The sequence below is a fragment of the Dermacentor albipictus genome, chromosome 6 (genome assembly GCF_038994185.2).
Source record: "Dermacentor albipictus isolate Rhodes 1998 colony chromosome 6, USDA_Dalb.pri_finalv2, whole genome shotgun sequence".
Lineage (NCBI taxonomy): Eukaryota > Metazoa > Arthropoda > Arachnida > Ixodida > Ixodidae > Dermacentor > Dermacentor albipictus.
In genome coordinates this window covers 121,856,510-121,883,161 of record NC_091826.1, presented here as the reverse complement: position 1 = coordinate 121,883,161, position 26,652 = coordinate 121,856,510, and the positions used below count along the sequence as shown (strand labels likewise).

Here is a 26,652-nt window from a genome sequence, read left to right as displayed (position 1 = left end):
GGTGTCGTCAGTGAAACCTGTGTGAAAGTGAGTGTGTAAACCCTCCCCCTCAAAGGCGGGTCGGCTACGATGACTTTGGACGCTCCGAAATGGTCGACGGTTGAACGGCCGTTTTCCCTCACCTAGGGATCTAGGGATGACCGAGTGTTTATAAGCAGCCATGGCGCGGCTGCTGCGGGTGCATTCTTTTTCAGTCATGCTAGACGGTGAAATGTAACGCTCTCATGTAGATACTGTAAATAAATCCCGTATTCCTCGTTCTCGATCAGAACAAGCCTCTCCCTTCAACAACGTGCTCAGCGTGGATGAGTTGGACGACGGCATGGGACAGCTACCATCTATTTCATGCCCGACCCCAACCCTTGCACGGAAGACCTCAAACATGGTGGGCATTCAAGAAGGCACCGTGTAACGAACAGAATCAACTAAATTATTGGCTGGATTTTATGAGGACTTGGTTCGAAACGGGATTGTGTCAAGTACCACCACGCTGCTATTTTTACCTTTCTGGGGCATTTATTATCGGCTTTTACTTTGTTATGTTCCTACTGTTCTTGCGTAACTATGCGTTCGTTTAGAAGCCACACTTTATCTTAAAGATTAAAAACGTCTAAAATAGTTTGAGTACATAATTAGCATAAGCAATATCCTGGCGGCGGAACATGACTGATTACAAAACAGTGTATATTCGTATAAAGTATAAAAGTGAATAATCATATATTGTACCATTTTTTGACCGCTTGGCCAACGCTAGCTTAAACATTTTGTATATCGCGCAGATATTATATTGTGATTTGTTGTCAGCTTACGCCGGCCAAACATGCTCACTGTGTCGGTCAAGATGTCTTTCTGTGCCACTTGGTTAGCTGGAACTCGGACCACAAGCAGGGCGAGCAAGTTAGCGGCGGAGTTGGACCAGATTTTGCGTGTTTGAACGCGATAGCGTTGAAAGCCCCGTGTCGCAGAATATCCGGCGTCGGCGCCGTTGTCCGCCAGGAAAAATCATCCTGAACCAGTACTACGCATGGCCTCTGGGTGGCACATAGGCGTTACTAAAGTAATTGAATTTCTCAAAAGAAAATGCGTCATTAAATTCTTAAAGTCCGACTTACACACAACCTGCAAACATCATAACGTCAGAATACAATTTGAATATAAGAGAAAATAATTTGAATATAGGAGAAAACATAATTCTTTTGCGCGGTAGCTCACACACAAACCACTTTATCCTTGCTTACGGGAGTATGAGACATTGATGATTCACTGATTGTAGCATCTGCCTTATGGGGCTATGAGCCATTGCTCTGCCCTGTACTGCCGCCGGGATCGGGCCACCATTGTTTTATACCAAGCCCCGTGTCGCAGAATACCGGGTGTCGGTGTCGGCATCAATGGGGCCCGATAACACCATCGCGTTCCGCTCTTAAAGGCGAAGCTTTAGCATCCTCCAATCTTTTTTTTTTCGCCTTTGGTCCCATCGTTCCATTCGGTGGACACTCTACCAATTTTTTAACAGCTTGGTTAACGCTAGCTGGACACACTCAAAGGGCCTCTGAGACGCACGACCCTGGTAATGAAACAGTAAATAATATTCAAATGACTCGTGATAGAGGTCAAACCCTTAAGTCCTGTAACACATCAGGTTCCATATACATACGAACATGGGCCCAATGGGCGGAGGGTGCCACATCACTGGCAGCAAAGCACTAATAGGGATAGCAAGGTTGAACTCTATCGGGTTTGAACTCCTCCGATGGTGTTCTAACTACACGTGGGTGCGACATGGTGGCGCGACACAGCACACAAGGCATCAAATGCAGTGCTGAATGAACAGCGGGCCGGCAACTACCAGGAGTCTGACAGCTCCAGCATGAGGAATAGCCCCAGCAGTGGTTTTGCAAGCGTCGTACGTCGGCGGTGCAAGATATGGGAGCGACTGGAAACCATCGACGTTATCACCGACCACTGAAATACCGAACATTAAGTTGACGTTTACTTCCCGTTCAGAGATAAGCTCAGCACGACTGCCACTGCGTTTATAGTAGTGCTTGCCAATATATGTGATACCCCACATCCGGTTTAACTGGAGGGTAGTGAATCCGGTCTTGAAGATTGGTTACAAGATCTCAAAATTAGAGCGTTCTTGGCCGGCACGTTAAACTTAAGCGGCCGTAATTTGAAGTAAAGCTAATGAGGCTTTCGGCTGTTTGCAATGCATGAAAAGGCACGGACAAATACGTATTATCTTTTGACGGTTAAGTGTACGTTCAACTCAGTTCACCAATGTGCAGGTGCTTGTTTCTTAAGGAACAATTATGACGTATCTATATACAGCTACTCGACCAAACTTATAAGTGTCATATGCCTCTTAGAATGGATGGCTGCAGCCAGCAAGAAGTCGAAACCTCATGAAGTCCGTTTTTTTATGAACTGAAGGAGCGAACAGTTCGCAGTATGTTTATACAAACCACGGAGGCTCGAGACATCGTCAAGGCCGCCTAAACGGCCCTTTAGAGCTGGAGTATATTTTACATATTTCAAACGATGCCGTAAAGAACTGCCTCGTGATTTCAATCAGAAGTTGTTGGGAACGGGTTAGTTTAACGAACAATGCATGCCTCGTAATAACGACAGTTTATTGCTTCCGCTGCGGGAAAGATATATCATATGGTCGATAAAGGCTGTTGCAGGCCAGTATTAAACAATTCATCGCTTATAATGGTTCGGCTCTCTATTTTAACCTCGAAAAGCATTTTTCAGGAGGTTGCTGTTCGTGTGTGCGTGTGTGTGCGTGCGTGCGTGTGTGTGTGTAGAAACAGTTTTTTTTAATACGAAATGCGCACCTAACTCTTCATTTTACGCATTATCGGAGTTCCCACATATTTGACTAGAAGAGCTCATAAGAGCAATAAGAATCTTGATAAAAGCTTCGCAGGCAGTTTCCTTCGAGCATAGGAATTTTTAATGTTGACGCCAAATACCAAGATTGCTGTTGTGTAAAACTAACTACTTAGACAATGTTATGTTTTGAGCGAAATATCATACAAGACTGTGCATGCTAAGTTAGCAGACAGTCTTCTCACGATAAACTTATGGACGGACACGGCACATCTCTGCATTGCAAAATGAGTATACACTTTCAACTCTACATAATGTGCTATATCCAAGCCACATATTTTCACAATTCACGCAGTTTCGAAGAAACTGCAGTTTAGCCGTCACAGCAGAAAGCAGACGGGTCTTCCTACGGGAAGTACGGCTGGCGCACCCAATACCCCGAACATACACAAAGCGGACGGCCACGCACGTCAGCCGAGCGAGCCGGAGCGAGTGGCGTCCCGGCCATGACGCCATTCGCGAGACGGCGCTACTCTAATTCTTCGCCGCTAATATGCTCCGGGATAGCATATAGACGACATATTTAGAACCGATACACTGTTGACAAAACATGCAACACGACTGATCATATTTTGAAAAGTAGCAGATAGCAAGACACGTCTTTATCATTGAATTAAAGTTTTGCCTCTTGACTCGCTTTATGGAATGAATGTTGCTCAATATAGAAACCCTCTAACAAAGGACAACAATCCCTTCCATGTGAGTATATCTCTGTATGCGACTTAGAATGTTTAGAGATCTGCAAGCACTAAGTGTATCAAATTGCTTGTTGCTCGGGATATATTTGGGAAGCAGCTTCTAGAATTCGCCGGCACAGCTATTTGGAACTTTATGCCAAATGTCACTAAAGATTGACAAAATGTTTAAAGTCTCTGCGAATAACTTTTGTTGGGTTCTTAAAAAGCATTCATGTTTGGTAGCCCTTTTAAGCACTAAATATTATTGTCTAGTTATGGGCATAGTGACAAAGTGAGTTATTCATATTGGTATACTGCTACACGCAGTATACCAATTTTGGATGTCCATATTGATATTGACAACTCCATAATCGATTACTTACGCTGGCAACACTGTCCAAATAAACAAAGATGGCTACGACATCCAGGCTCGCGGGCGGTAACGGTGGCTCTTTCGCTTGATGCTAAGCTCACGCCTTTCTCTTTCGTGGCGTCGAAGCGAGGCGTTGCGTGGCAGCCGAAAGGGGTCTTTGCTGCCGATTACTTCGTTTTGGTCGGTCTCAAGGATTTCAGCAACGGAACCACGGAAATCGCTCCCCTTTGTGCGCCAACGTCCGGCTTGCTCAGACAAAAAACCTTTCAAGCGAAGCGGAAGCTAAAAATTGGAGGTATTTGTCCATAGCGGGCTTCCGAAAAGTGCAAGCTCTTGTTCGCTGCGTTGCTGCACTGGTACAGGTACGATACTCGACTGCTTTCGACCTTCGTAGACAACTCCGCACTGCGACTCGTGTTGTACTATATCACATTCGTTTCACCCACGAAGCAGCACATAACAATTCCATCAGGTTTTTAGATCTGACACTAACCTTCCATACTCGTGGTCCCATTTGCTGGGCCTATAGTCGAAGAACTAAAAAGATGCTACTACCATATACCAATCCGTCCAATCGAAACTGATCAAGCGTGGTATAGCCAACTTGTGTTTGTCCAATGCGGTAGAAAGGCGTTGTACGCATCAAATACAAGACAGTAAAATGCAGCAGGAGAGGAGACTGTTAGTGGCAGGCTATCCTGAGGCTTTCATCACTCCAGTGGCTGAATATGCACAAAAACGTCTGAAAATGAAAAGCGGTAGGGATCGCGAAGGCCGAGACAAAAGAAAAAAGAACATAATGAATTATACCGTATGTTCATGGTATTTCACACAGATTGAAAAAGCTTGCGGCACAAAGCGATGTGAAATTGCTTTGTTCTGCGCTTTGTAAGCTTCCAAGACTTTGCATGAGGGTCTCGCACCACAAATCGCGAAGGAGGGCGTGCAATACCAAGCATGTTAACAAGCTTTGCAGGTGCAACACATGTGTAATATATAGTATCTTGTTAAAATGTGGCAATGTTGTGTCTTGCGCATGTTCAATACGGACTTGGGGGACGTTGTTATCATGAATCAACTTCAGTTGTTAGTCCAGCCTCCTTCCTGTCGCTTTGTGTATACCTGCCTCTCCATTATCCCTCCTTTTCAAGTTCGCTGGCATTCCCGTAGTATAAAGCGCTTGCCGACCGGCGCCTTGCAATTATTAGTGCATAACACTGACCTCATAACGCTGAATATAGAGATACCTGGTAAATAACCAGAATTTACAAGTGAGCCTCGTGAGGGACCCATTGCACACTTTCAAGTGTCCAAATCCTCATCTCTGTATATGTTAACTTTTGCTAAAGAGATGCCACTTCATTCGTTCTTTGCAGCGATGCCGGCCGACGGTCCCCGATACTCCCCGGCACTTCGTCACCAACGGAACCGACCGGTGCACCCGGACTCCGTGCTCATGGACACGATGCAGCTCTGGGACGAGCAGGCGCTGCTGCTGCTCATGAAACGGTCGGTCCAACACCTTCTTTCTGCACCGCTATGTACCTGGCGCTGTAGTTTATGCCGATTGCATTTTTACATATTTTGCGAAAAAGCTTTGAAGCCATTGGGTGCGAAATGGGAGTTCTATTTATTTACTATTGTTTACTTTGTAAAGGAAGTCCCATTGCAATCTGACTTCGGGACCTCCTTCTGTATATTAACTATTAGCTAATATTTCCAATCAGCTCAATAAAAACCGATTGTGATTCTGATAGCAACAACATGGATGGCGGTGGATTCGCATTCGCCGCCGTCGGCGCCGCCACCACTCCCGCCGTTTTGACCCGCCGTGAACGGTGTATGCGGGGCCCCCGCGCGGAGGATTATAATCTCTCGACGCGTGGATTGCGTTTGGCTGCAAATACGACGAAGGGAAGTGGACGCACCGTTCAGTACCGCTCACTAGGCTCGGCCGTCCAGCCTGGGAAGCGTTCTGCCTTCTGCTGCTGGCACCAGCACATTACGTACAAACACTAACTTTCCCACTGAGCTGATATGTGGATACACTGGGCTGAGCAGAACAGACAGTAAAGACCAAACGAACGTCATCTAGCATATCACTGGGCGCTGTCAAACGCCAACGGTTTTCAGTTAGTATCATCTCGTAAGTGTGTGTGTGAGAGAGAGAGAGAGAGAGTTCTTTATTAAAAGCACACTGGTTAAGGCCCTGTACTCCCTCAATCGCACGTCAACCCCGCGTCCACCTCCATGCACACTGGGGTGGATGCCCGAAAGGCGGAGCGTGACGCAAAATTTGATGCACGTTGAATCCGCACGAGCGCATAGCACGCGCACTCCGATTGGACGACGTGGTCTGTTGACAGCTGGCAGCCATTCGGCGGAGGAAAGGTGTTCAAGGTTGGCCAATATCTTTAACAGCAGATGACACTGGCATATTTTTGTAGACGAGAGTTCTAGTTTCTGCGTCACGGGAAGAACGCGACTCTAGGCTGTCACAGTCTGTTGTGCAGCCGCATGTATTGTGTTGGCACGAGTATCCTTGTTCGAAGCACTGCACAGTCATGTTATCTGCGCAACCTGTTAAAAACGTATTGCAATCGCAAGATAGAACGTATTGTCGGACGATCACTCACGGAGGGTTTGGGACTAATGCGCCATGTGTTGTGCGTAAAACAGAAAGATTTGTGTGCTTTGTGTTCTAGTGCCTACTTGAGTAGCCAAATAAATGTACCCCCATGAGCACTCTTAGAGAGAGCACTGAAATTTGAGGGTCCAGAGGCCACATTAGCTCAGCCACTATGCCAAGTATAAAACTTCTGCACAAGAAATCATGCACAGTAGCAAATTAGGTATGTATTCCCACGTACTCTTCAATTACTCCATCCCAAATAATATTTGAGTCCTTCCCGCATTCTCACCATTGTACAGGCTTTATTGCAGTGATGTGTGTGTGGAGTAAAATAACCTGACAAATCAAAGCTGTGGTAATTCAGTACATTGAAAGCAAGTTTGCATGTGGCTCAGATAATATAATCTTCCTACGTAGGGGTCACCTAAATATCAGTGGTTTCCTTTACTACTTGTTCAGTGTTACGCCTTAACAATACGGTGTCACGAGGCTCTGCTGTATTCCTACTTGCACGCTAGAAGCGCTTGCCTATATGCAAGCATCCCTTTCCATAACTCTGAAATAAAGGTGGTGCACATTTGATGTCAGAATATGCGTATAAGCATAACTTCCTGTGTAAAAATAGTGTAACGTACGTAGAATAGTACGTATGTTTGTAATTACCTGCATGTACCTTATTTTCAATAATCAAATAGGACCAAAAACTTTCTGATTCGCCTTCATAGGAGATGTTGTGCTGTTTAATTTACCCACACATACACGTAAACGCAAGGTCTGCAAGCGTTTTGCATTCACGTTTTACTGTGTGCGTCAAATCAGGACATAAACGCGTATTATAGTTTGTATAGCGCCAATTCCTATTAATTACGCAAATATTTTTTTTCTCACATTCAGCAAGTCAATTGCATGAGTAAGTTAAGTTGATGTTGTTAATCTAAGCTGGGTTTGGCTATCAAGAGTATGATAAAATAAAAAAGTGTCTTGTGTATCATTCTAAAATGGATGGCTTGACAGTATCTCATCTGGCTGGGCAGTAAACATGTGTAAAAATACAGCACACTTCCCAAAAGAGTGTGACTAACATAATAGAGGGGGTAGATATTCTGTCAGCAGAGTCACGTGAAAGTTTTGCCAACAGTTCGTTCTCATTGGCTGCCGTCGATTACATACCTAATGTTGACATATTTGTAACAATTTTTGCTCGTAATATTCTCATGACAGCCAAAAGGCACCTTTTCTATTGTGAAAGCAGCTGAATTCTCAGGAGCAATGCACCATGGCCACAGTGCATCTGCTTGAGAATGACAAGAGGCGAGGCACCTTTTTCCATAGTCTGGCCGCGCAGCTGAATATGGTTAGTTAATGAGTGGAACCATGGCATGTGCAAAATAAAAGTCAATGAGATTACCACATGAAGCGTTCAATGTCCTACAACCACGGATGTTTTATAGCAGCACACTTAGAGCTAGATGAAAGAGCACCGGAAATACATTCAATGGGCACATTTTGCAGGCACAAGTCAGTTTAACGCACGTTATTCGGTACTGGCTGTCAGTAGAATCATCAAGAGGAGAGAACCTAAAGCACTTCTCAGGCAGAATATGCTAGTACTAATAATACATTTTTCTCCCATCAAACTGAATACTCGTGCCAGAATGGATGACACAACCATAGAATGTACTAAGGTGGACCTACAAAGTAACGGCTAACGTCCCTTTAGCTTACTCGGTCTGGCTTTGTATCATGACCATGGCTATCCAGTGAGGAAGAACTGTTGGCAAAATTTCTTTCAAGCTATTCGTCTGGCTGCTACCAGAATATCATATATCACTATACCTTTGTTCAGCCTTACTTATATTTTACATGCATATTGCGTTTCGTCATAGAACATAAATTTGTGCAGTATCAGAAGGAAGCATCCAGTTGTTACCTTTAAATATTCATCTGCCATGCCACTGATGTCTGCACAAAAAAACTGCGCTTTGTCACCAACAAAAACCAAGCATTAGGATTCTTGAGCACGCAAGCCGCTTGTATCGCAAGATATAAAGCATTTTACGTCGTGCGATCTAGATATTCCTGATATTCACACCAATTTCCACATGATAAAAAGCAAAGCTGCCCAAAATTTGCATTCCTGAGATTAGTGCTCACAGGCATGTCCACATTTCACGTCAACGCTGTATGTCTTGAAGTGTGTAACTTTTAAGATGTTCCCTAAATTCCCCTCACCGATAGAAGCATCTTCGAAAGAGCAGTAACAACTTTTGAAACAAATGATACACGTAGGAATCAGAAAACGCCGGTGTTAGGTGTTATGCACAGTTCACTTCTCGAGCACACGCACACCGCAAGAAAACGAACACTTCATAACAGCAAGCGCACAGCTCGAATGTTGCGGTCACCACGGTGCACCGCAGCCCGCAAAACAGCTTGCGCACACTATACCACAAGAGGAACGAACAGCCATAGCCAGGCAGTAAAGCTTATCGCTACTGAACGTGTCCTCTAAGTTGTAAAGGACTGGCATTCCCCACTTAGTAGCAATGAACCGCACACACAAAAAACATACAAGTCGCGTACACACGGCACGCCGATCGGACACTTTTCATTGCGCTACGACCTGAGCATGTGCCATGGTTAGAATAAGCGTGTGCGTGATGGATTTCTCGTATGCAATGCACGTGCGAAGCATGGCACTAAAAAACCTGAAGTCGACGGTTTAATATATTTTTTTCCGACGCTCTCGTAAACACAACGCACACTTCCGGCACTCCGTAAGGCGAAGAGAAGAAACACCAGGACCTCTTCCTCCTCCAGTACACGAACTGTTGGGCCCACGCGTAGCCCCGACACCAACACCACATAGTTTATGCTTGTGATACCCAACGGTAACATGAAGCGGCTTAATAAGCAATTTGTCTCGATTAAGCTGAAAGCCGTGGTGCCCCACGAAATCACGGACATTCGAGTGAACACCCGAAAAAATGTACTGGCGGTTGATGTTCTGCATGCGAGTGCTCTTAGCGCCCTACGCAAGGTAACAGATCTTGATGGCGTGCAGGTGCGCTATCACATCCCGCTGGGCTCTGATGTTATCACCAGTGTCATATACCACTTAGAGTTGGCCATCCTCAGCAATGACTTGCCGATTCTGGTTAAAGCAGCGAGTGATCATGACGTCATTGTTGTTGTCTTGCACCTGGGAAACTCACGTTGCGTGAAGATTGAGTTCAAGGGCAGCTGCCTGCCGTCGCGCGTTAAGGTAGGCCACTTTCGTCATCCCGTCCGGCCTTTTATTCCGAAGCCTCTGCAGTGCCGCAACTGCATGAAACTAGGACACGGGAGTAGCGTCTGTGAGAACGAAAGAGTGTGCCCCGCTGCGCTGAGCCACACATCGCGGATAAATGTGCGGCAACTCTCATGACATGTCCAAACTGCCATGGATCTCATGAGGCTTCATCAAAAGACTGCCCAAAAATTAAGAAAGAAATGACTTTCTTAAAAGAAATGGCAAGAGATCATTCCACTCACCGAGAAGCCACCGCGAAAATCAGGAAACGACGCTTCCATCGCCGACATTCTTCAAGGAAAGCTGCGTCGGTGACGCGTGTGCCACGTCCGCGGTCACCTCCTCCACTGCCACCAAGGCCGCGCACATCAGAAAGGCCAACAAAGGACAAGAGGACTGAGAAGATTATGGACACCGAAGCCTGGCCCACGTTGCCAAAGCGGCATGCACCTGCAGATTCACTGCACGCCGACGGAAGTAATCTACTCCGAGCATTCTCCTGCCGGGAAATTGACTGAACACGATCGGCTAATGGTTGTGATGCTGCGATCACTAATGAATACGATTCACATGCTACTGAACAAGCTGCAGACACTGACTGATCAAAGCGCATTTCAAATACTGAATGCACTGAATTCAGTACTTGCAAAGCATAGTATAAGCACCATGGCTCACCCAAACCTTGCTACTCGCACTGAAGATAAAAGTGCGACGATTTTTCAATGGAATGCCAGAGGCTTGACGTCGTGCATCTTGGATTTGCATCAATTTATCTTGAAGAACCGGTTTTCTACACTTGTTATTTGTGAACCGAATGCATCAACTCCTTAAAGACCATCTGGTTACGAAGTATTTGCTTCTTCCACATGCAAGGAACGAAGCAACGTTCTCATTTACATCCGCACGGACTTGACCGATGTTTCGCATAAGGTTCAGCTTCATGACTACAACCAATACGTATGCCTCCGTGACAGAAAGAACAAAGTGTCTTTCATTCGTATTGGTTGTTACATCTCCCCATCAAGGCAGTTTGACTGCGAAAGACTGAAATATATATTGCAGGAAACTGATGGCCCCTGGGTCATCACTGGGGACTTCCATGCGCATCAATTGCTTTGGGAAACACCAAGATCAACTCAACAGAGAGGAATGTTGTGTCGCTTGCCTCTTATTGTGATCTCTGTATCATGAACGATGGTAGTCCAACGCATCTGCGTGGTCCAGTGTATAGCAGCTGCCTCCACTTGACCTTAGTGTCACGGAGCTTCACGTCACATGTTAAATGCTTCTGCGACATCGAGGCTCGCGGGAGTGGTCACATTCCCACCTATTTAAAATTATTGGATTCACTCGGACTTTCTTTCATAGTGTCCAGATGAGCAATGACTGGACTATGTTCACGTCGCTTATGAAAGAAGCGTGTCGGAGAGATTTCGTCGGCAACGTCGCCCACACCATCGCAGAAGCAATAAAAGCTGCCAAGTGTTTCTTATCAATGTCGTCAAACCGTATGGATTTCGACATTGAACTTGAAAGACTTCGTGCGATTCGATGGCGTGCAGAGCGAGCATCATCATCATCATCATCATCATCATCATCATCCTGGTTGCGCCCACTGCAGGGCAAAGGCCTCGCCCATACTTCTCCAAAAACCCCGGTCATGTACTAAATGTGGCCATGCCGTCCCTGCAAACTTCTTAATCTCATGCGCCCACCTAACTTTCTGCCGCCCCCTGCTACGCTTCCCTTCCCTTGGAATCCAGTCCGTAACCCTTAATGACCATCGGTTATCTTTCCTCCTCATTACATGCCCTGTCCATGCCCATTTCTTTTTCTTGATTTCAACTAAGATGTCATTACCTCGCGTTTGTTCTCTCACCCAATCTGCTCTTGTGTTATCTTTTAACGTTACACCTATCATTCTTCTTTCCATACCTCGTTGCGTCATCCTCAATTTGAGTAGAACCCTTTTCGTAAGCCTCCAGGTTTCTGCCCCTTATGTGAGTACTGGTAAGACACAGCTATTATACACTTTTCTCTTGAGGGATAATGGCAACCTGCTGTTCATGATCTGAGAATGCCTGCCAAACGCACCCCAGCCCATTCTTATCCTTCTGGTTATTTCAGTCTCATGATCCGCATCCGCGGTCACTACCTGCCCTAAGTAGATGTATTCCCTTACCACTTCCAGTGCCTCGCTACCTATCGCAAACTGCTCTTCTTTTCCGAGACTGTTAAACATTACTTTAGTTTTCTGCAGATTAATTTTTAGACCCACTCTTCTGCTTTGCCTCTCCAGGTCAGTGAGCATGCATTGCAGTTGGTCCCCTGAGTTACTAAGCAAGGCAATATCATCTAATATATATAATATCAGTTACTAAGGTATTTTCCATTAACATGTATCCCCAATTCTTCCCAATCCAGGTCTCCGAATACCTCCTGTAAACAGGCTGTGAATAGCATTGGAGAGATCGTATCTCCCTGCTTGACGCCTTTCTTTATTGGGATTCTGTTGCTTTCATTATGGAAGACAACGGTGGCTGTGGAGCCCCTATAGATATCTTTCAGTATTTTTCATACGGCTCGTCTACACCCTGATTCCGCAATGCCTCCATGACTACTGAGGCTTCGACAGAATCAAACGCTTTCTAGTAATCGATGAAAGCTATATATAAGGGTTGGTTATATTCCGCACATTTCTCTATCACCTGATTGATAGTGTGAATATGGTCTATGGTTGAGTAGCCTTTACGGAATCCTGCCTGGCCCTTTGCTTGACAGAAGTCTATGGTGTTCCTCATTCTATTTGCGAATACCTTAGTAAATAGTTTGTACGCAATGGAAAGTAAGCTGACCGCTCTATAACTTTTCAAGTCTTTGGCGTCCCCTTTCTTATGGATTAGGATTATGTTAGCGTTCTTCCAAGATTCCGGTACGCTCGAGGTCATGAGGCATTGCGTATACAAGGTGGCCAGTTTCTTTAGAACAAGCCGCCCACCATCCTTCAACAAATCTGCTGTTACGTGATCCTCACCAGCTGCCTTCCCCCTTTGCATATCTCCCAAGGCTGTCTTTACTTCTTTCGGCGTTACCTGTGGGATTTCGAATTCCTCTAGACTATTTTGTCTTCCATTATCGTCGTGGGTGCCACTGGTACTGTATAAATTTCTATAGAACTCCTCAGCCACTTGAACTATCTCATCCATATTAGTAATGATATTGCCGGCTTTGTCTCTTAACACATACATCTGATACTCGCCAATTCTTAGTTTCCTCTTCACTGTTTTTAGGCTTCCTCCGTTTCTGAGAGCATGTTCAATGCTATCCATATTATACTTCCTTATGTCAGCTGTCTTATTGTTTATTAACTTCGAAAGTTCTGCCAATTCTATTCTAGCTGTAGGGTTAGAGGCTTTCATACATTTGCGTTTCTTGATCAGATATCTCGTCTCCTGCGATAGTTTACTGGTATCCTGCCAAACGGAGTTGCCAACGACTTCCGACGCACATTCGTTAATGATGCCCACAAGATTGTCGTTCATTGCTTCAGCACTAAGGTCCTCTTCCTGAGTTAAAGCGGAATACCTATTCTGTAACTTGATCTGGAATTCCTCTATATTCCCTCTTACCGCTAACTCATTGATCGGCTTCTTATGTACCAGTTGCTTCCGCTCCCTCCTCAGGTCTAGGCTAATTCGAGTTCTTACCATCCTTTGGTCACTGCAGCGCACCTGGCCGAGCATGTCCACATCTTGTATGATGCCAGGGTTAGCGCAGAGTATGAAGTCTATGTCTAGTCTCGCCTTTCGGGCTCCTCCACGTCCACTTTCGGCTGTCCCGCTTGCGGAAGAAGGTATTCATTATCCGCATATTATTTTGTTCCGCAAACTCTACTAATAACTCTCCACTGCTATTCCTAGTGCCTATGCCATATTCCCCCACTGTCTTGTCTCCAGCCTGCTTCTTGCCTACCTTGGCATTGAAGTCACCCATTAGTATGGTGTATTTAGTTTTCACTCTACCTATCACCGATTCCACGTTTCATAGAAGCTTTCGGCTTCTTGGTCATCATGAGTGGATGTAGACCTGTACAACCTTCATTTTGTACCTCTTATTAAGTTTCGAAATAAGACCTGCCACCCTCTCGTTAATGCTATAGAATTCCTGTGTGTTACCAGCTATATTCTTATTAATCAGGAATCCGACTCCTAGTTTTTTTCTCTCCGCTAAGCCCCGGTAGCACAAGACGTGCCCGCTTTTTAGCACGCTATATGCTTCTTTTGGCCTCCTAACTTCACTGAGCCCTATTATATCCCATTTACTTCCCTCTAATTCCTCCAATAGCACTGCTAGACTCGCCTCACTAGATAACGTTCTAGCGTTAATCGTTGCCAGGTTCATATTCCAATGGCGGCCTGTCGGGAGCCAGTGATTCTTAGCACCCTCGGCTGCGTAGCAGGTCTGACCACCGCCGTGGTCAGTTGCTTCGCAGCTGCTGGGGACTGAAGGCGGGGGTTTGATTGTTGTGTTCATATAGGAGGTTATAGCCCAGTACTGCACCAGGGTGGCCTATCCCGTTCTGGTGAGGGAGTGGTTACCGGTTCTGGTCACCGGGATCAGGCCACACTCCAGGCCTGTGTATGCAATTTTATCAACACGCGGATTTATTTTTTTTCAATCCGGTGGAAAATTGCCGGCACCGGGATTTGAACCACGGACCTCTTGTACGCGAGGCGGGTGTTCTACCTCTACGCCACCGCTGCACCACCGCTCTCTGCCAGAGCGAGCATACAGACGCACTAATTAAATTTATGATCTCAGAGACGCACGACGCTGTCAGAAGAAAATTAAGCGTCGCATAGGCAAACTGGAGAGTGAGCGACGGAATAAATTCTGTGAGTCAGTGGGCCCTCCGAAGCTGCTTTGAGATATCTGGAGGACAGAACACGGTCTTCGTTCATCCCTGCAACAACGACACCCATTTGCAGATCTGGCCCACCATCTAGGCCAAACTGAGCTTGGTGTGGCGGATGAATTCTGTTCGAGAGTCACTGCCGAGCCTGTCAATACCAACATTGATATGAGTGACCTCCATGCGGCTCGGGTACCAGAAATGAACGTGTCCTTTACCATAGAAGAACTGGAAGCTGCCCTGGCTATTTCGAAACGACCATCCTCTACAGGCCTTGACGGCGTCACATATGCTGCCATGGGACACCTTGGACAAGAGGCAAGAACAGCGCTTCTGTGCAGTTTCAACAACTAATGGCATAGAGTTTCAGCTGCAGGCAATGCAAGTAAGTCAGCGGGTACCTTTGCCAAAGCAGGAAAATCTCCGTTGGATTTGGCGGCATATCGCTTTATCGCTCTGGCCAGCTGCATCGGAAAGGTGATGGAAAGGATGGTCCTTGCACATCTAGACTGGTATCTCGAGCTTTGCAATATCTACCCAGCTTCCATGGCAGGCTTTCGTTGTGGTCGTTCCTCATTTGATAGCATCATTGGCCTGACAAAGTTTGTGCAACAGGAAAAGAGCCGTAAGCGCATATCAGTTGCACTCGTTCTCGACCTGAGAACGAGTGCAATTGACATCTGATGCAACTCATCTAGTCTGCCAGCCCGCGATCGGGCCGGCAGACTGGATCTGTCAGTCCCGTCGTGGGATTATGCGGGTGCGCGTTTTATCGCGTTTTGCTGTACTCAATAAAAGTTTATACACTCACTCACTAACTCACTCACTCGTCCTGAAAGGCGCATGTGGCAACCTTGCACATCACGCCGTCATCAACTCCCTGGAGACTATTGGAATTTATTGGTGGCGGCATACTTCGCTGGTTATCCGCCTATATAACTCGCCGGTCGTTTTTGTGCAAACAGAAGATGGCCCCACAGCTGAACATAAAACCTACTGCAGCGTGCCCCAAGAAGGAGTATTGAGTCGAACGTTGTTTAATGGGGCACTCATTGGACTAGCTTAACTTTCACCTAAAACAATCTACCTCTCGATATACGCAGATTACATCTACCTTTGGACGCATACGGTAACTCGCCTTCAGGTTCACGCGCGATTGCAGCGGGCCGCAATTTTGACATTAGCATACCTTCAAACAGAAGGCTTGACTGTATCGGCCGAGAAATGTGCATTGATTGCATTCACACGTAAACCTATGACACCATACCCAGTCTCCATTAATGGACGCACTATAACCTATGGAAAGACCCATCGATTCTTGGGTGTAATAATCGATCGAAATCTTTCCTGGAGCCCTCATTGCACGTAGCTGAAGAAAAAACTGTTGGCGATGGCTCAGGTACTGAGATTCCTGTGCGGGAAAACATGGGTCACATCTGTGCATCTCATGTTTCTGTTGTACAAAGCTCTATTCCTAGGCTGTTTACACTACAGCCTTCCAGTGCTGTCCAGTACGTGCAAGTGAAATATTCGGTCATTAGAGAGCGCACAGGGGAAGCATTGCGCACGTGTTTAGGACTTCCTCGCTGTGCATCAACAGCTTCAACAGTGATGCTCGCCAAAGATCATTCCATCCAAACATACGTTGCTGTGGATTGCCGCACGACGCATCTGCGCCATCTTTCCCGCGTCCCTGATCATCACTTGGCGTTCTTGCCATCGCAGAGACCGCGTGCAACATTTTCTGAGGTTATTTATTTATTTATTTATTTATTTATTTATTTATTTATTTATTTATTTATTTATTTTATTAATTAATTATACAATACTGCGGACAAGAAGACCAAGCAGGGTGAGCAAAAAGGATGATATACACAGAATAATAAGATGAACCAAGTGAGTAACACGTTTTCACACAAATTGTTTGGTCGTAAGGTAGACGATTAAGAAAAATTTTAACTTGATTACAATACAACTATAATAGTATACGAAATAACAAGATTTACACAAATTATGTACAGCTCACGGGCGCTGGGGGTATGCTTCAGTTAGTTTATTCCAGTCATCTATTGTTTGTGGAAAAAAAGAGTACCGAAAAGTGTCAGTCCTTGCGTAAATAGGTGTTAGAGAATGAGGGTAGTGGTGCCGAGTGGGTCTGCTTGTCAAGGGGCATACGTATTTAGCGCTGTCTAAGGCAATCCTATGATTGTTTAAGTTTGAAAGACACTCTAGCCGACTTTTCTTTCTTCGAATTACTAGTAGTTCAATGCCGTTATCGGTTAGTAATGCAGTGGGGGAGTCAGTAGCCTTAAATTTACTGTAAATAAATCGTACTGCTTTTCTTTGAATTCTTTCTAGGTTCTTAATGTTAATTTTTGTGTGAGGGTCCCAAACTATGGAGGCATACTCAAGTTTTGGCCTAATTAAGGAAAAGTAAGAGATTAGTTTAACACTAGACGGAGCAGACTTGAGTTTGTGGCGCAGAAGGGATAGTTTCCGCAAAGCGGCAGAGCAGATGCTATTTATGTGCAAGTTCCATGATAAGTCACTCGTTAATGTTAAGCCTAAATATTTATAGCATGTTACTTTCAGTAAAGGTGATGCAGCTAAATTGTAAGTGTAGTCTAAGGGGACTTTTTTGCGCGTTATGGGGAGATAGACACAGATGCATTAAGAAGCATTCCCCATTGCTCACACCATTTCAACACGTTGTCTAAGTTAGAGTTATATGAGCTCATATTGGTCAGTAATGCAGGTAACATCTCTAATCAAAACACAGTCATCAGCAAATAGACGAATCTGAACTGGAGTGTTAACGACACTGATAATATCATTAATATATAGTAAAAAAAGTAGGGCCAAGTACGCTCCCCTGCGGAACGCCAGAAGTTACCGGAAGGCAGCCAGAGACTTCCTCTCCCACCTGAACGTATTGGTTGCGTTTGTACAGATAGGCTGAAATCCAGGAAATGAATAATTCTGGTATGCCAATCATTCGAAGCTTAGTAATTAGTTTATCGTGTGTGACTGCATCTAATGCTTTGCTGTAATCTAGGAATATTACATCAATTTGACTGTTCGTGTCTAGACAAGCTGCAAAGGTGTGAACTATAGTAACCAACTGTGTTGTGGTAGAAAATACTTTTCGAAATCCATGTTGATGATTTGATAAAACTGAGTTTTCTTCTAAGAATTCTTGTAATTTGTGAGCTATTATGTGTTCGATAAGTTTACAACACGAAGATGTTAAGGAGATCGGGCGATAATTTTGTACTAATAGACGGTCGCCTTTCTTGAATATAGGCACAACTCGGGCTGACTTCCAGTCATCTGGCAATTCTGCTGATAGCAGAGAGACACGAAAAATAATAACTAAGTATTTAGCAACAGACTCGGCAAAGCGACGAAGAAATATGTTCGGTATATTGTCGGGACCACAAGAAGCTTTAGTCTTAGAGTCAAGCAACATAGCAAGGACGCCAGGATAAGAAATGAAGTTTGCATTTACAGCATGGTCCATGTTTCTGGTGGGAAGAGAATCAGTATTGGCAGAAAATACACTATGGAAATAGTCATTGAAGTGTTCAGCAATGACGGTCTGATCAGATACCAATGAACCATCGACAAGAACCTGTGATACCGGTTTCTTTTTTTCGCTGATATAGTTCCAAAACTTCTTTGGATCATTTTTATGAAGCTTGGGAGTGACGTATTGAAGTAGTAGTCTTTCGAAGTAAGCACCGCACGTGCAAGATGATTTAGAGTGTTTGATATAAATTGGGGATCAGCAAGCTTTTTCTTTAAACTTTTTGCTTTGCGCTTAAGGTGAATGATGCTTCTCGTCATCCATGGTGTATGTTTATGCACCTTCTTACATTTAGACGGTATAAAGTTTTCAATGCAGTAGAAGCATATGCGTTTTAATTGGTCCCACAAACTGCAAACATCCGTATTAACAAAATCTGTTAGACAAGTTTCTAGGTGGTCGATAATGCGTGCATCACGGGCACGTGTATAGTCTTTCACATAATGAAAGGACGGCTTTGCATTCTGCAAAAGCCAATACAGATCACCAATACAGATTGCCTTCTAGTAGGATACATACTAGCAGCATGGCCTTCATTACCCTTGTTGTGTATCCAAGAGTCTCAGGTGCCCCTAAGTATTTCGGGTGTAAAGAAGGACAATCACCCAACAATATATCTCAAACAGATGACGCTGCTATTAATCAGTGAGACGTACGGGGACCGAATACACGTACATCTATACTGACGGTTAGGTCTCACCTACCAGCTCTTCAGGTGCCGTTGTCATTCCGGCTACGAAAACCACAATCAAATTCAAACTGTCCCCCATGACAGCATCAACGGCAGCAGAGCTTGATGCCCTGCGTGCTGCTGTGAATATTTCCTGCAAAAGGCACCTCAGAAATGGGTCATTTTTTTTCGACTCTGAAGCAGCACTTCAGAGTCTGTATTCTGCCATATATCATAGGACTCATGAGGAGCCCACATATGAAATAAAAAAAGATCACAATCAAGCTATTGCTAAAGGGCATGAAATTATATCCCAGTGGCTACCTGGACATTGGCTTTGCTGGTAACGACTTCGCCGACGAAACCGCCCGGTCTGCCCATCTGGGTGCCCGACCAGTTCAACTCCCCTTATCAAGAACCGACACTGCAAGAAAGCCTCATATTGTGGCTAAAGCTATGACGCGCAAATACTGGTCTTCTCCCAACCTCCCGAAGTGTCATCTTCATAGGCTGGATCCATCTTCAAAGCTACAAGTGCCTTCAAGAATTTCCCGCTCTGAGGCGACAGTATTGTGTAGCCTCTGGCTCGGGGTGGCATTTACGAAGGCCTACTCTTTCCTCATTGGAATGGGGATATGCCCATGTGCGCCTCTTGCGGAACCACAGAAACGATTGAACACATCCTATTCCATCACCATCATCATCATCATCATCATCATCACCATCGCGCCCTTTGCAGGGCAAAGGCCTCTCCCATACTTCTCTAACTACCCCGGTCATGTACTAATTGTGGCCATGTTGTCCCTGCAAACTTTTTAATCTCATCCACCCACCTAACTTTCTGCCGCCCCCTGCTACGCTTCCCTTCCCTTGGAATCCAGTCCGTAACCCACAATGACCATCGGTTATCTTCCCTCCTCCATACATGTCCTGCCCATGCCCATTTCATTTTGTTGATTTCAACTAAGATGTCATTAACTCGCGTTTGTTCCCTCACCCAATCTGCTCTTTTCTTATCCCTTAACGTTACGCCTATTATTCTTCTTTCCATAGCTCGTTGCATCGTCCTCAAATTAAGTTGAACCCTTTTCGTAAGCCTCCAAGTTTCTGCTCCGTATGTGAGTACTGGTAAGACACAGCTATTATACACTTTTCTCTTGAGGGATAATGGCAACCTGGTGTTCATGATCTGAGAGTGCCTGCCAAACGCACCCCAGCCCATTCTTATTCTGAATATTTCACTCTCATGAGCCGGATCCGCAGTCACTACCTGTCCTAAGTAGATGTATTCCCTTACCACTTCCAGTGCCTCGCTACCTATCGTAAACTGCTGTCCCTTTCCGAGGCTGTTAAGCATTACTTTAGTTTTCCGCAGATTAATTTTTAGACCCACCCTTCTCCTTTGCCTCTCCAGGTCAGTGAGCGTGCATTGCAATTGGTCCCCTGAGTTAGTACTAAGCAAGGCAATATCATCAGCGAATCGCAGGTTACTAAGGTATTCTCCATGAACTATTATCCCCAGTTCTTCCCAATCCAGGTCTCTGAATACATCCTGTAAACACGCTGTGAACAGCCTTAGAGAAATCGTATTTCCCTGCCTGACGCATTTCTTTATTGGGATTTTGTTGCTTTCCTTACGGAGGACTACGGTGGATGTGGAGCCGCTATAGATATCTTTCAGTATCCATATCTGTCTGTCCCCAGTACAACGCCGAGCGCGAAGTTCTCCGGACAGCGCTGAAACCAGCTTGACTCTAGACCATTTTCCGTAACGAAGATCCTTGAACGGTGGCCGTATGCGTCGATGGCTGATAAAGGCCATGAAAGCGCTCTTGAAATAGCTCAAGTCGGCATGTCTTGGGAACCGTGTGTAGACTCGGTGCGAACCTTCGACTGTGCGCGAATCTGTGTTCTCTCTCTCTCTCTGTCTCTCTTTCTCTCTTTTCATTCACATGCCCCTTTCACCCCATGCAGGGTAGAAAACCGGACGTGCGTCTGGTTAACCTCCCTGCCTTTCCTCTCTTCTATTTCCCTCTCTCTCTCCTGCGCTTCGTCGGTTTCTACCGACGATCGCACGCACTAACGAGGTATGGAAGGGCGCGTGGACTTGCTGCCTTCCATGACTATCCCCGTGGGCGCTGGATAACCGTAATCACAAGAACGAGAAACATAGACTGTTTCTGACAAGGGTGCAGCGTAGGCCTCGCGTCCCCGCTTCGCTTCGCTTGGAGCAAGCGCCATGCTTGACATGATGACGTCACCCTATCCAGCTCGGACCAGTCAATGAGAGAAAAGCGGGCGGGTGGATGGAAAAGTATTGAATGGTCACCCAGACGTGATCTAGACGACCGGACAGCCATTCGCACACGGTCGGACGCGGGCGGTGTGGACGGGTGGATTGAGCGAGTAGAGGCCCTAACAGCACACATTTGCTCACTCTGCAAGGAATGGAACGGAGGAAAAGAAAGGCCCTATGAAAAAGTGGCTAGACTGGAAAAAAAGCAAAAAGGAAAAAGGCGCAGGTATTGTGATCCTATCAGTGGCGAAGTAAGTGTCCTGGACGATGGGGGCAGGTAATGGAAGCAAATTTTGACGGCTAATGAAAAAAATTACGGCAGAACTCATCTCATGATATCTTTCGGCGGTAACGCAAATAGTAGTCGAGCACTGTTGCGACAAGCCATATTTCTGAAATTACTTTTACTTAACACGTGTAACGGTAATTATGAGAATTTTGTTGCTTCAGGCATTAGTTATTTACTTTTTTTTATTTAACCATACTGCCAGCCACTTCATTGGTCAAAGCAGCAAGGGCGTTATAACAATAAGTTCGAAAAGTGAAGAGGCTATACAACAATAACAATGATCTACGTCTGATTCAACCATAGTCAAGTTATCAAGAAAAAGGGGCACAAATCCAGAACACAAAAGCAAAAAGTGCGAAAGTACAAATAGGCTTACAAATAGCTAGGTAAGCAAAAACAAAATTGGGACGAAGATCGAGACCACCATTTGAACTCTAATCTTTTATCGCAAAAGAAGTTCACAAATCGAGAACTCATTGCACCTAAGGCACATTTGCTTACGAAAAAAAATACTTTCCAATTCAGGGGCGAAGTCTTTTGATTCTAAAGCGGTTAGCGGTAATTTGTTTAATTCTTTCCCTGTTTTAGGGAAGAAACTGTAATCAAAAGAGTTTGTTTTTGCTAAAATTGGAGCCAATATGTGTTGTGTTGTATGCCTTGTTAGCGTGGTGTTAGCTTGGTGAATGCAATTCGGGATGTTTAAAGAGGATTTTTCCTAAAAAACATCTTTATGAAGGAAGAGAAGTCGACTCATTTTCCGGCGTATTTGTAACGCTGGAATCTGGCGTTCTTGCATGAGCAAGGAAGGGGAATCTTGTATTATGTATTTACCTATATAAACCTTACGCTTTTCTTTTAGTGCGTTTTAGTTTTTCAGTGTCCTTTATTGCGCCGGGATCCCATAGTACCGACGCATATTCCAGCTTGGGCTTTATACGTATATGCATTATATGCCATAAACTCCAATAGCAAGCACTGAATATCATCAAACTTTGCTATGGCACTCGCTAGCCAAGGTCACCCATGAACATGGAGACGTGACGACGTCTGTATGACGCCGACGCTGTGACGATGGAGGGGTCAATAAAGAATGATATCGATGGAACGATGAAGGCGTATAACAACGATGGAATGACGGTAATGTGATGTCGATTAATAACTTACCACTCTGATATAACGACGACAACATGGCGACGACGACATAAGGACGATGAGATGACAACGACGGCATAACGATAGCCATATGAATCAGGAATCACGACGGTGGTCCGACTAAGACAGCATTACGACGGTGATATGGCGGCGGATGCATGATAGCCTCTGTCTGATGGCAATTAATGATGACGATAGCATGGCAATGTCGGCATAATCACGACTGAATGACGACAGCATGATTATGAAAGAATGACGAATTAGAAATGGCGTCAACAGATCGACGAAGGTGGTATGATGACTACCACATGACAAGAGTCGGACATCGAAGTTACAGTGATGACGATAAAACAATCGCGACACGATCGCGACGGCATCCCGACGACGATATGACAACTAATGCATCACGGTGATGCACTGTCGACGATGGCATGACAGCGGCATGAAGATATACAACTGGATGATGACGAGTGTATGACGACACTGGCGTGACGAGGACTGCAGCGCGACAGCTGTACGACGGCCGTGGCGTGACGAGAGTCGATTGGCGAAGCTGCAGTGACGACAAAGGCACGACCCCGCACGGCATTACGTACGACGGTCTGACAGTGGATGCCTGGTAGCGACTTCCTGACGAATACGGCATGACAAGGGAGGTGTGAGCACTGCCGAATGACGATAGTATGTGCTTAATTACCGCGGAAAGCAGGGCGAGTTGGTGATTGAACATGTTCCTATGGGTGGGCAACGCAAGCAGGACGAAGAATGTGAGGAAGTACACAATATGAGCGAAGACTAACGACGGGTTTATTATTTCAAGCAAGGGACTATAATATACAGAAAAATCTAAACACGTGTAAAGTGACGTTTACAAGAGTGTTAGCCTATCTTGCCATTGAGAAAATCTGTTTCTTTACCTGCAGACAAATAGAAGTCTGGCTGACACATCCGCCTGAGTTAACATCCATGAAGTAGGCCTCTAGAATGTCGCGGTTAATTTGATTCATATTTTTATACAGTATTTCCGTTTGTTCAAACACGGGTTCGCATGAGCAACCTCTACAATGCGCGGCCAGATTAGAACCTGTTTCATACCTGATCGCACCTTGGTGCTCCCTAAGGCGGATGTTAAGGCAGCGTCCCGTCTGCCGAAAGTACATTTTGCCGCACGAAAGTGGAATGACGTCGACCACTCCCACCGAGCATGCCACAAGCTGCCCCGAGTGTGTGACTCGGCATGTAGCTTTGGATGCCTGTTTAGGTCTATTGACAAGATTGTATATCTTGTTTAAGGAGTTCTTTGCTGAAAAGACTACTTGAACACCATATTTCATGGCTGTCTTTTTTAACCCATGCCCCATCTGATGTACATAAGGGATGACTGCGTCATCATCATCAGCCTGGTTACGCCCACTGCAGGGCAAAGGCCTCTCCCATATTTCTCCAACAACCCCGGTCATGTACTAGTTGTGGCCATGCTGTCCCTGCAAACTTCTTAATCTCATCCGCCCACCTAACTTTCTTCCGCCCCCTGCTACGCTTCCCTTCCCTTGGAATCCAGTCCGTAACCCTTAATGACCATCGGTTATCTTCCCTCCTCATTACATGTCCTGCCCATGTCCATTTCTTTTTCTTGATTTCAACTAGGATCTCATTAACTCGCGTTTGTTCCCTCACCCAATCTGCTCTTTTCTTATCCCTTAACGTTGCACCTGTCATTCTTCTTTCCATAGCTCGTTGCGTCGTCCTCAATTTGAGTAGAACTCTTTTCGTAAGCCTCCAGCTTTCTGCCCCGTAGGTGAGTACTGGTAGGACACAGCTATTATAGACTTTTCTCTTGAGGGATAATGACAACCTGCTGTTCATGATCTGAGAATGCCTGCCAAACGCACCCCAGCCCATTCTTATTCTTCTGATTATTTCCGTCTCATGATCCGGATCCGCCGTCACTACCTGCCCTAAGTAGATGTATTCCCTTACCACTTCCAGTGCCTCGCTACCTATTGTAAATTGCTGTTCTCTTCCGAGACTATTAAACATTACTTTAGTTTTCTGCAGATTAATTTTAAGACCTACTCTTCTGCTTTGCCACTCCAGGTCATTGAGCATGCATTGCAATTGGTCCCCTGAGTTACTAAGCAAGGCAATATCATCATCGAATCGCAAGTTACTAAGGTATTCTCCATTAACTTTTATCCCCAATTCTTCCCAATCCAGGTCTCTGAATACCTCCTGTAAACACGCTGTGAATAGCATTGGAGAGATCGTATCTCCCTGCCTGACGCCTTTCTTTATTGGGATTTTGTTGCTTTCCTTATGGAGGACTATGGTGGCTGTGGAGCCGCTATAGATATCTTTCAGTATTTTTACATACGGCTAATCTACACCCTGGTTCTGTAATGCCTCCATGACTGCAAAGGTTTCGACAGAATCAAACGCTTTCTCGTAATCAATGAAAGCTATATATAGGGGTTGGTTATATTCCGCACATTTCTCTATCACCTGATTGATAGTGTGAATATGATCTATTGTTGAGTAACCCTTACGGAATCCTGCTTGGTCCTTTGCTTGACAGAAGTCTAAGGTGTTCCTGATTCTATTTGCGATTACCTTAGTAAATAGTTTGTAGGCAACGGACAGTAAGCTGATCGGTCTATAATTTTTCAAGTCTTTGGCGTCCCCTTTCTTATGGATTAGGATTATGTTAGCGTTTTTCCAAGATTCCGGTACGCTCGATGTCATGAGGCATTGCGTATACAGGGTGGCCAGTTTCTTTAGAACAAGCTGCCCACCATCCTTCAACAAATCTGCTGTTACCTGATCCTCCCCAGCTGCCTTCCCTCTTTGCATATCTGCCAAGGCTTTCTTTACTTCTTCCGTCGTTACCTGTGGGATTTCGAATTCCTCTAGACTATTTTCTCTTCCATTATCGTCGTGGGTCCCACTGGTGCTGTATAAATCTCTCTAGAACTCCTCAGCCACTTGAACTATCTCATTCATATTAGTAATGATATTGCCGGCTTTGTCTCTTAACGCATACATCTGATTCTTGACAATTCCTAGTTTCTTCTTCACTGTTTTTAGGCTTCCTCCGTTCTTGAGAGCATGTTCAATTCTATCCATATTATACTTCCTTATGTCAGCTGTCTTACGCTTGTTGATTAACTTCGAAAGTTATGCCAGTTCTATTCTAGCTGTAGGGTTAGAGGCTTTCATCCATTGGCGTTTCTTGATCAGATCTTTCGTCTCCTGCGATAGTTTACTGGTATCCTGCCTAACGGAGTTACCACCGACTTCCATTGCACACTCCTTAATGATGCCCACAAGATTGTCATTCATTGCTTCAACACTAAGGGCCTCTTCCTGAGTTAAAGCCGAATACCTGTTTTGTAGCTTGATCTGGAATTCCTCTATTTTCCCTCTTACCGCCAACTCACTGATCGGCTTCTTATGTACCAGTTTCTTCCGTTCCCTTCTCAGGTCTAGGCTAATTCGAGTTCTTACCATCCTGTGGTCACTGCAGCGCACCTTGCCGAGCACGTCCACATCTTGTATGATGCCAGGGTTAGCGCAGAGTATGAAGTCTATTTCATTTCTACTCTCGCCGTTCGGGCTCCTCCACGTCCACTTTCGGCTATCCCGCTTGCGGAAGAAGGTATTCATTATCCTCATATTGTTCTGTTCTGCAAACTCTACTAATAACTCTCCCCTGATATTCCTAGTGCCTATGCCGTATTCCCCTACTGCCTTGTCTCCAGCCTGCTTCTTGCCTACCTTGGCATTAAAGTCGCTCATTAGTATAGTGTAATTAGTTTTCACTCTACCCATCGCCGATTCCACGTCTTCATAGAAGCTTTCGACTTCCGGGTCATCAT

The 26,652-nt window shown here is 45.2% G+C and overlaps 2 protein-coding genes across 3 annotated transcripts in view; one reads left to right on the top strand and one right to left on the bottom strand.

Moving 5' to 3' along the window:
* LOC135913798 (salivary peroxidase/catechol oxidase-like) overlaps window positions 1-26,652 on the top strand; it is a 223,110-nt gene that overhangs the window by 15,637 nt on the left and 180,821 nt on the right. The window contains exon 2 of the mRNA XM_065446489.1: window positions 5,325-5,457. Coding sequence (XP_065302561.1) covers window positions 5,325-5,457 — 133 coding nt within the window. The remainder of the gene's footprint in view (window positions 1-5,324; window positions 5,458-26,652) is intronic.
* LOC135913799 (uncharacterized) overlaps window positions 1-26,652 on the bottom strand; it is an 80,350-nt gene that overhangs the window by 12,307 nt on the left and 41,391 nt on the right. The window lies entirely within an intron of this gene.